The following is a 10,874-nucleotide window of genomic DNA, read 5'->3' as shown; positions in this document are numbered from 1 at the left end:
GTATTTTACTATACTTTGCTGAATACATTATGAAATAGTATGTTTTGCTAACGACATGTATGAAATAGTATGTACTAGTATATTTTACTAAAGACATGTATTATATAGTACATTTCACCAAAGGCACGTATTGAATAGTAAATATTATTAAATACACGTGTTAAATATTAAGCAACAAATACTCTTTTTAATATTCAATCCACTATACCTTAGGAATAGATTACATCCAAGAGGAATTTTAACTGATAAGTGATTCGTCACCGTCAGGATTCGAACCGTTGCCTGGTTCCCAATCCAAGCAACGGTTCGAATCCTCCCGGGAACGAAGTACTTATAAATTATAAGCATAAATCCCCTGGGTGTAAGTTGATCCCAAAGATATAGAGAATTGGACATTAAATGGTATTTGTAGCTTAATATGTGAATATAAAAAATCAAATTCACATTCAAAACCCAACGCCAAAGAAATCAACAAAGTCATTACAATCTTTCCTTTGTGGCCCTTCGTCAGGTGAGCATGTTGGTATCCCTCATGGAAGCCCTTACTGCTGCCGTGGCCGCAGGAGGAGCCACGACGCCCGTCCTGCTACACAGCGCCACTTACCAGGGAGGCATCGCCTCTCTCAGCTCGGGGGCATTCTCCCTGGACGACTCCGTGGCTGCCCACGCTCGATTCGCCATCTACTATTACGACCTCAACCACGTGGGGAACACCATCCACCTGACGGCGCCTTCAGGAGCGACGTTCGCCTCCGTCAACATGCAGGAGGAGGACGGGGATGTCAACATGATCTCTGTCAATCTGAACAACGCCGAGGTATCTGTCATTATCTGTTTCATTCCTGTTTCATTTAACGCCACTGTAGTCTCTTTCTCTCCCATTATACAGCATGCAATTTCATATGCTTCTGTTCATGCTCTTGCGTGGCTTGAACTATAAAGAACTAAATAGAAAACAACGCCGAAGTACCTGTTTCACTCATGTTTCAATTTGCGAAGTACCTGTTTCACTCATGTTTCAATTTGCAAAGTATCTGTTTCACTCATGTTTCAATTTGCAAAGTATCTGTTTCACTCATGTTTCAATTTGCAAAGTATCTGTTTCACTTACGTTTCAATTTGCGTTGCTGTTGTCTCTTATTGTCTCTCAAATCTTCCTCATTTATGCAATTTCATATGCTTCTATTCATGCTCTTGTTTGGCTTGAACTATGAAGAACCAAAAAAAAAAAAAAACTCAACCCAAGTGTCTAGAAGGTTAAGATAAACTCACCCGCGCCTATTTATAAGAACCATTTAAAGCATCCTCTTAAATACAGTATGCAATTTCATATCCTTTTGTTCGTGCTGTTGCGTGGCTTCAACTATGAAGAACCAAATATAGAAACCTCAACCCCTATGTCTGGACGTTTTAAGATAATCTCAAACCTTCTTATAGGAACCATTTGAAGAAACCACACCAATAGACATAATTCTTAAAGACAGTCCAAACGAACGTTTCTTTACTATTTCATGGTCTGCATTCTTCAATCCCGGTGTCTAAAAGTTTTAAGAGTATCTCACCTACACCTGTTTATAAGAGTCAGATAAAGAAACCCCACCTGGTTATAAACACTTCTTGCAGGCATTTGGAACTAAAGCTCGTTTAATATATCCAGCTATTTATTACCCAAAAGCAAGCTATTTTTGCTCAATAATTATTAGATTTTCACGTCGATTTTTACAAAACCAAGCTGTCCTTGAAGCTATGATCTTTTGCGAGGTCATTAATAAAAAATAAACCTTTCCTTGAAGCTATGGCCTTCTGCAAGGTCATTATTTTAAAAAATAAACTTCCCTTGAAGCTATGACCTTTTGCAAGTTTATTATTATAAAAATAAACTTTTCCTTGAAGCTAAGGCCTTTTGCAAGTCATTATTATAAAAATAAACTTTTCCTTCAAGCTATGAACTTTTGCAAGGTCATCATTAAAAATAAACTTTTCCTTGAAGCTATGACCTTTTGCAAGGTCATTTAAAAATAAACTTTTCCTTAAAGCTATCGCCTTTTGCAAAGTCATTATTGTTAAATTAAAATTTTCCTTGAAAAAACTTTTTCTTGAAGCTATGGCCTTTTGCAAGGTCATTATTAAAATAATAAACTTTCCTTGAAGCTATGACCTTTTGCAAGGTAATCATTACAAAAATAAACTTTTCCATGAAGGCATGACCCTTTGCAAGGTCATTATTAAGGTAACTGTTACTTTTTAGAGTAATAAGTAACAGGCTTGGAGAAACTAATTGGGTAAGACAGTGCCAAGAAACTGTACTTACTAATGATGGCCTCATTACTGAAAATGTTCTAGAAAACTAGGAAGTGAAACAATCAGTAGGTCATCCTCGAGAATAAGGAACACAAATCACATTAAAAACACGGTCAAATCCGAGAATCTCTTTCGAAAATTGTTAAATGGCACAATAGTCAGTTAATAAGGCAAACATCGCCTCATTGAAACGCAGTACATCAGATTTATACCCCATTGAACGCATTCCTGACAATCAGATTAAAAGTAGTGAAGTATCATACATCCAATTTAGAACAGGCAAATAAACCTCCAACCCGGAACCCGCCTCCCTCCCTCTCACACACACAAGCACACGCACAAAAAAACAACTTAAAGCTTCATAATACACGCCAATCATACGATTTCTGCTCCCCACTTAAGCAAAGGTTTGATATTGAACTTATATTTGCTAAGCTCTATTCTCGATGTATACAAACAACAAAATCAGTTCTGTGTATTAGCTTTTTTAAAACTTTAAACTATTTCAGTACACTGAAAACTGCAAACTATTCCCGTACATTGTATTTTATTTCTTGTTATGTTTCGTAAGTAGAACTCGGATACGTAGGAAGTAGGTAAAAATAAAACAAGTAGAAAATACGCCGAAGTTTCTTCGGCGCAATCGAGTTTTCTATACAGCGTATATTTAATGCTATATGAAACTCTCTGCTGCGGCCATGAAACTTTCAGCCACGGCCCGGTGGTGGCCTGTGTTGTTGGTACATATAGCGGTGCCAGACGCAAGATCATGGCTAACTTTAACCTTAAATAAAATAAAAACTACTAAGGCTAGTGGGCTGCAATTTGGTATGTTTGATGACTGGAGGGTGGATGAACAACATACCAATTTGCAGCCCTCTAGCCTCAGTAGTTTTTAAGGTCTGAGGGCGGACAGAAAAAGTGCGGGCGGTCAGACAAATAGCCATCTCAATAGTTTTCTTTTACAGAAGACTAAAAAGGCTTATATTTTAACGCAGTATATATCAGTGCAATTCATAGGCAATAAACCGAGATGGGGTGTATAGTTAAGCTTGTTTCTACTACTAGACTAGTTTATTATATAATTACAACCCTTTTGATATAACCAACACTTGTTGTTTACTTGCTTGAACTATTAACCATTTCTTGTAATGTTAGCAAACCAGAACATGTTTTTTTTGTTACCTAAACTTTCTTTGACTCTTCCTAATTGTGCCTTACTCAGATATCAGATATCACCTATCTCTAATATATGATTAAAATTACACGTTTCCCTCCTTTTTAAAGGTACTAGGAATAAAATTAATTATTAATAAAGAAGAAACCCTAAGATACAGGTACAAGATCATTCAATTTTGAAGAGGAACGACCTTCACCTTCACAAAATCTCAACAGTCATCGTTCTTTTCTTCTTCTTCTTCTCCTCCTCCTTCCTCTTCTTCTTCTTCTTCTACACCTAACCAGAACTCCTCTTCTCCTCCTTTTAATTATCCCCTTTTTCTCTTAATCCACAGCGCGGCGTCTGGCGCTACAAGGTGGAAAATCGAGCGGACTCCCACCAGGCACTACACATTCAGGTCACATCGTTTCCGAATTTAGACAATAAAGTCACCGTGAGAGTTTGGAGCAGCCAGGAGTCAGCGGATGTTATTACCGTCCCCAATCAGCAGACACCTATAATCTTATACGGCGAAGTGAAGGTAATTGGATATCTAGAGCCGGATTGTGGGGGGAGAGAGAGAGAGAGAGAGAGAGAGAGAGAGAGAGAGAGAGAGAGAGAGAGAGAGAGAGAGAGAGAGAGATCCGGAGGGAAATGGAACTTTCAGCTTGGTTTGAAAGCTAAACCACGTCCTTTAATGTTACAGGGACCATGCATCTATCCCCCAAGAAATTGAGGTTTAAACGGATGGGTCAGGGGAATTCATTTGGTTCATTTACAATAAAAGGTTTCAGTGTATATGTATGTATGTATATATATATATATATATATATATATATATATATATATATATATATATATATATATATATATATATATATATATATATATATATGTAAGTCTGTGTGCGTGTTTAAGGTGTGCATATAACTTTATCACATTAGCAGAACCGAATCATTATTATCTTCCCCCTCCAAAACAATTCCTTGTTGTGTGTGCCATTCCACATATACAAATATTGAAATGTGCCCATTTCTGCAACTTAATTTACTTCCAGATGGGAGGAGCAGCCGTGATGGACGCAGGGGTAATGGCAACACTGCAACGACTTGGAACCAATGCCACCGGTGGCACCTACGTGCCTGTCAGGGTGCAACTGCTCGACCTGGGAACAGGAGGTGGGTAACTTTTTGAGGACTCTTCAAGCTTAAGATTTTAGTCCATAACCAACATCAAAACAAATGTCATTTTGTGTATGAGAACCAAACCTGATCTTGTTGTCAGAGAAAAGTTGTCCAGTTGGTTAGTAAGCACTGACGATACTTCACCCCAAATTCTGACAGATCCTGATATCACGAGAGGGGATGGCGTTTACTCCCGTTACGCTCCTCCGCTAGAGGGTCCTGCCAGATACTCTGTGGTCCTCTCCGTGGATGCAGGAAAGGCCGTCTTGGCACTGGCTCAGATTCATCTCCGGGATCATGATTTGAGGCACCACAGGCATGCCCTCACCAAGGAGGTGGGTTACTATATATGGCCTAGTGAGTCAATCAAGTTGTTCTAAGTAAAAATTTCACATTCTTAAACAGACATGAATATCGTTTACTTCTTTCTTCTTCTTTTATTCGATTCTGTGATAGAGAGGAGCTTATTTTCTAATATTTTCTTTGGTAATGTCCCACAAAGGCTAACTGGGGTAGCTATGATGAAGGACGTGACTGGGCTGTGCCCTCCTGCTGTGGCAGTGTAGTACCTTTCGCCCACACCCGTCAGGCACCGGCTTTCACACGGCAAGTCACTGGACCAACCCTAGATATTAGAGATTATCACATCCTCCACAGGGATAAGGTCGCCCCTGCAAGGTACCTCTCACTGTTTTTTATCCATTAAATTATTTCTTCCATTAATAGTGGCATTATATAAAGTCAGCTTATAAGCAATGAAGATATCACTGGATTTTACCTAACAGACTGTACTACATTTTTCCTTTAGAATTGTGGATTTGAGGGCATGGGTTGATTCAAGCAGTGGCCAGGTCGTGCTAGATTGGACAGCTGTTGGAGAAGACAGGGACTGGGGAAGGGCTCAGCTTTATGAGGGCTTCATTGCTCGTTCAAAATCACAGGCTGCCAACCACTGTTCGGGAGAAAGGATTAAGGGCCTGCCAGTTCCTTCAACAGCCACTACAAGGGAACGAGCTAGTATTTCCATTACATTGTACGAAAATGTAAGTTGTATAGTTTCATTGGGTTTTATCATGGAATTCTTGTCAAAAACTTAGTGCAGCCTCTGCTGAAATTTTAACTTTTAGTTAGAATGTACACATATTTTTATAGAATTTTGTCTAAAATACAGCTGGATTCAGCTTTGCCCCTATCTTTGTTAAATTTGTAATCACTTTGTTATCTACTAAATGAGCTGCACAAAAACAGTTTTATTTCCAGTGTTCAGGCAAGTATCTGCTGAACAAAGAAGTGTGTTTATGCCACATTACCAACCATTTGTATTTATCATCTTTCTAGAAAGGGCAGTGGGTATGCATCAGAGCTATTGACAGCCAAGGAAACAAAGGACCTCCAAGTAATCCAGCAGCCATATGGCGACCTATACCACCTTCTACAGATAGGGTTACTATTAGAGCCAGAGGACCAGGTAATATATTGTTCTGTTTCCTGAAAATTGACAAGAGGAAAACAAACTAAAAAATAAGTCAGGGTATGAGCAATACATAATTCATTTTCTTTAATCTCAACAGGTGGCTCAGGTCTTTCCTCTGGCTTTGGTGGCTATGGATCAGACCTAGGGATTGGTGGAAATGAAAAAGTTGCAGTCATCAGTGGCTGCATAGGTGGTCTGATATTAGTGGTGCTGCTTGTCGTTGTTTACTGGTACTGCCTTGCATCCCCTCTTAAAAGACGACTGAACAGACGCCGGCAGCCTCACAATGACTCTGAAAAAGCAGCCACAAGTCTTGTGAACGGGGGCAGTGTCGTTGTCAAGTCTGCGTCCCGAGGGAGTGTCCTGATCAACCCAGGTCCGGAGTCTGCCCACCAAGAAGCTAGCAATGGGCAGAACAGCACTCCTCACAGAGAAAGAAGGGAAATCAGCAGAAGTCCCGACCTACAGAACCCTAGCTGCGATGCTCTTCATGGCGAGCTACAGCCATCCTCATCACCAAACAGCAGAAGAGATGGCGATGGGGAAGAAGACTCTGCCTGCAGAGGCTTATCCATGTCTATCCCCGATGTGACCAAAGTCGACTGCGGTTCTAGGGACGCTGAGATCAGCAGCGTGCCCACGCCCCAGTTCTTCACTCTGGGACGCCACTCGAAGTCGTCACCGAGTAAACGGGGCAGCCCGCTGAAGACCGCGAAACCTGACCTGTACGGATCGGCTGAACTCAGCTACGCCCAGTCTCCCGTCAGGTACGAGCCAGTGGGCGCTCCCCAGTACTACCCTACCGTCCGTCCACGCCAGACGCCACCAGACTCCTACAGCGACGGTCCCGACGACAGCAGTTTATCGGAGCAGCTGCTCTGTGACGATCGGGCCTCCTCACCCCCTCCCCCGGCACCGGCAGACCACGCCCACTCCTACTCGAGCATGCAGAGGCATTCCATCGCGCTTTTGTAAACAGTGATAGATATTACGGAATGATTTCTATTGCATTTTTTTTGTTTTAAATGATACAATTTACATAAAATACCTTTGACAGAGGAAGTCATAGCTGTCATAGCGTTAGTGAACGTAGGAGTTTTTTCTCCTTCCCCCAAAATCCATCAACTAAAAAGATAAAAGGAAAGACTGATTATTACTTTATAAACCTTCACCTCGCTTTAAAGCACGTATCATAGTGAAGATACATGTCTGGTGCTGAAAAGAAAATAGACAATGAAAAATGAAAATATAAAATAAAATCGGGTGACTGTGTGTGTGTGTGTGTGTGTGTGTGTGTGTGTGTGTGTGTGAGAGAGAGAGAGAGAGAGAGAGAGAGAGAGAGAGAGAGAGAGAGAGAGAGAGAGAGAGAGAGAGAGAGAGAGGGAGAGAGAATCAATTCTGACTGTGAAATCACTTGATGAAATCGATGTTAATTCCCAATGTAAGAGCGTAAACGATAATCCGGAAATGATGATGATAGTTCTCAGAATGAAGGTGAATGCTTTGAGAGAGAGAGAGAGAGAGAGAGAGAGAGAGAGAGAGAGAGAGAGAGAGAGAGAGAGAGAGAAAATTACGACTGTTAGTCAATGAACAGTTTTCCGGGTGTATAAGTGAAGAAGAGACAATCAGTTGAAATAAAAACAAACTTGTGTATAGAAACAAAATACGATAAAATTCCGTATGGCAACGTTCATTAACGACAGAGGACAAAGGTGTGTTCATTAGTTTAGTTCTCGGTCAGAAAACTGTCTCACGTAATCGACTCTTGTTCCTTTCCGAGCGTTCGCGCGGCACAAAAAAATGACGATGGCGTTTGTATATCTGTGATTTCGTGTGATGTCAAAGAAAAAAACAAACAAACAATAAAACAAATGGTGACAAGTCTTTTTACAGGATCCAGTAGTTTTAGGGGATATTATGAGAAATTGTAGTTTTGTAAAGGTACATAATTGTGATAATATTGGTGTGTTTAAAGGAGGCGAGTGGGGGGATCATTGCAGATTGACTGTATATAATGTCCCCGAGAAAAGCTAAACTGCTAGAAATTCCAAATATAAAACTGTATCTTTGAGATTTTGAAATCAGTGGAATCAAATCGTAAAAAAACCCAAGATTTAATATATCATAGATAAAGAAATATATCATCACTCTTGGAAAAAGTGAGTAAGAATACCGCAAAGTGAAAAAAACCAAGCTAAGCTTTAATATAATGAAAGTAAAGCAATCTATCGTCAATAGCTTGGAAAAAAAAATAGGTTGAAAATGGAATACCACAAATCCGTGCAGTGTTTCATCTCGGTGGAATTCTGGTAACAACGGAGAACGAATAGAATATCGATTCCTGATACTGCAGGCGATCAGCGACCTTTCAGAAACGTGAACACGACCAGAGAAAAGGATAACCTCATGAATACAGAGTGTATTTTCGATTTCACGAAGACGAAACCGATGGACTCACGAACGAACGAACGCGTTACGAAGGCATTCATGTAGCGTTCTGGACCAAAATCCAGTGATTTCGTGAGGGTTGACCGAATTCCAGTTCGTGAGGCCAAAGAACTACGCGGTTCCACTGAAGACAAAACTCGTGACTGAGAAAAAAATTATATAAGACATTTAAGAAAAGTTTTCGTGGAAATATCATTATTATTATTATTATTAAAAGACGTTTGTACATAGAGTGATATATGTGAAATATGAGGCATCATACTATTTGAGATGTATAAAATAAATATATTATTTGTGTAAAAATGAGAAATAGTCTTCGTATCGAACTCTTATGAGGCAGTAGGAAATGTCACAATCATTCATGTAAATATTAGCTTTTATATATATTTTATATATATATATATATATATATATATATATATATATATATATATATATATATATATATATATATAATATATATATATATATATATATAATTTATATTATATATATATATATATATATATATATATATATATATATTTATATATACAAATATATATAATGTATAATATATATATATATATATATATATATATATATATATATATATATATATATATATACATATATGTCCACTTAAAGCTCTTGAAAAAAAGCTCCCTGTGATCTTTTAAAAAAACATATAACGCTATTCCAAATAGCACGTCAAGTAATTCTAAGTTTCTATGGAATATAACTAAATGTGTACATACGAGTTCTGTGTAGGTTTATATTGATCTCTTACGCCACTGAAAAACAAAAAAAATAAGAAGATATCAATTAATACTCTTCTAAAGAGAAAAGAAAATGTGGGTTCTGATGTTCTTAGAACTTTAGCGAGAACCTTCTGATAATATTATACTCTCAAGAAACGGAGGATCTTCTTTTAGAATTGGAAAGAGAAAGATAGACAGAATTCCACACACATACACACACAAACGTCTGCAGTGTATGTGTGTGTGTGCGTGTCGGTAACGCACACTCTCATATGTTAATTAAGCTGGTATCAAGACAGGTGTCAGTAGTCCGGAACTACAGTCATCGATTGAAATAACCCTCACATTCCCCCATCCAATAATTCTTTGTAACTCATCATTTGTAGTGGTGGTGGTGGTGGTATTAGATGAGCCGTTCTGAAGATTAATGCTTCTTGACAAATCAGTCATTACCTGTCTACCTGTCTATATGTATCAAAGGGATTTTATATGTACATGCATTTATGAGCGTTTTCAAATTACAGACACATCCACACAGATATATATAATATATATATATATATATATATATATATATATATATATATATATATATATATACACATATATATATATATATATATATATATATATATATATATATATATATATATATATAATATATATAATATAAATACAGTATATATATAACAAATATAAATATATACATATACATGCACACACACATAGTATATATATACATATGCATATATATAAACATATTTATACATACATACAATTATTAGAGATCCCTTTGAACAGATTTCATTCCTTTTTGGTTGCTACCACCACCACTTCTACTAAATCATTTAACATACAAAAATCAAGACACTAAATGTCACAGTAAACAATATTTATTACTAAATAATTTATATCATACGCCCCTTCACTGTCAATGTCAACATATCACTGAATACTAAACATATCATTAAATTTTAATTAATACTAATTAATACTACCAGAAGCCTTTCACTGAACATATCACGTGTTATAGCTGATTTTGAAAGAATGTTTATTTCTTAACTTTCAAGTTATGTCGAATTTCAACGGTAAATTTACGACTTTTGAAATATATCAGTACTTTAATTTTAGTCTAAATCAGTGATTCTCAAACTAGGTGCCGTGGTACCCTGGGGCGCCACAGACAGTGCCTAGGGGTGCCGCAAGATTGTCATGAATTGTCTTGGCTAGATCATCTCAATGAACATTTGGAAAACAAAACGTTTGCAGAAGTCTTCATATAATTATTATCAGTGTCTACTCTATGTTTATCTAATTCTTCTGATATGCTCTTTGTACAGTATATTTCTGCATGCACGGTGTGCTGGATTTGGTTTGAGTATGGGTAACAGTTTCATTCATTAAATAAGGAGTTAATTCATGCGATATGGTGAGATGGTGAAGAATGGGTGCCATGGTAATGATTACATTAGTTAGGGTACCACCACTAAAAAAAGATTGAGAACCACTGATCTAAATACGTATAGCTAGAAAGAACATAGGTGAGAACAGCCTAGGTACGTGTTGGT

General features: G+C 37.8%; 1 protein-coding gene across 1 annotated transcript in view; it reads left to right on the top strand.

The window, feature by feature from the left end:
- LOC136850773 (calcium-activated chloride channel regulator 1-like) overlaps positions 1-7,651 on the top strand; it is a 173,504-nt gene extending 165,853 nt beyond the window's left edge. The window contains exons 9-16 of the mRNA XM_067124722.1: positions 512-817; positions 3,816-4,001; positions 4,518-4,638; positions 4,804-4,979; positions 5,147-5,322; positions 5,453-5,687; positions 5,983-6,112; positions 6,216-7,651. Coding sequence (XP_066980823.1) covers positions 512-817; positions 3,816-4,001; positions 4,518-4,638; positions 4,804-4,979; positions 5,147-5,322; positions 5,453-5,687; positions 5,983-6,112; positions 6,216-7,093 — 2,208 coding nt within the window. The 3' untranslated portion in view covers positions 7,094-7,651. The remainder of the gene's footprint in view (positions 1-511; positions 818-3,815; positions 4,002-4,517; positions 4,639-4,803; positions 4,980-5,146; positions 5,323-5,452; positions 5,688-5,982; positions 6,113-6,215) is intronic.
- Positions 7,652-10,874: the final 3,223 nt, after the last annotated feature.

The sequence above is a fragment of the Macrobrachium rosenbergii genome, chromosome 22, assembly GCF_040412425.1.
Source record: "Macrobrachium rosenbergii isolate ZJJX-2024 chromosome 22, ASM4041242v1, whole genome shotgun sequence".
Classification (NCBI taxonomy): Eukaryota; Metazoa; Arthropoda; class Malacostraca; order Decapoda; family Palaemonidae; genus Macrobrachium; species Macrobrachium rosenbergii.
This window is presented reverse-complemented; position numbering and strand designations above follow the sequence as displayed.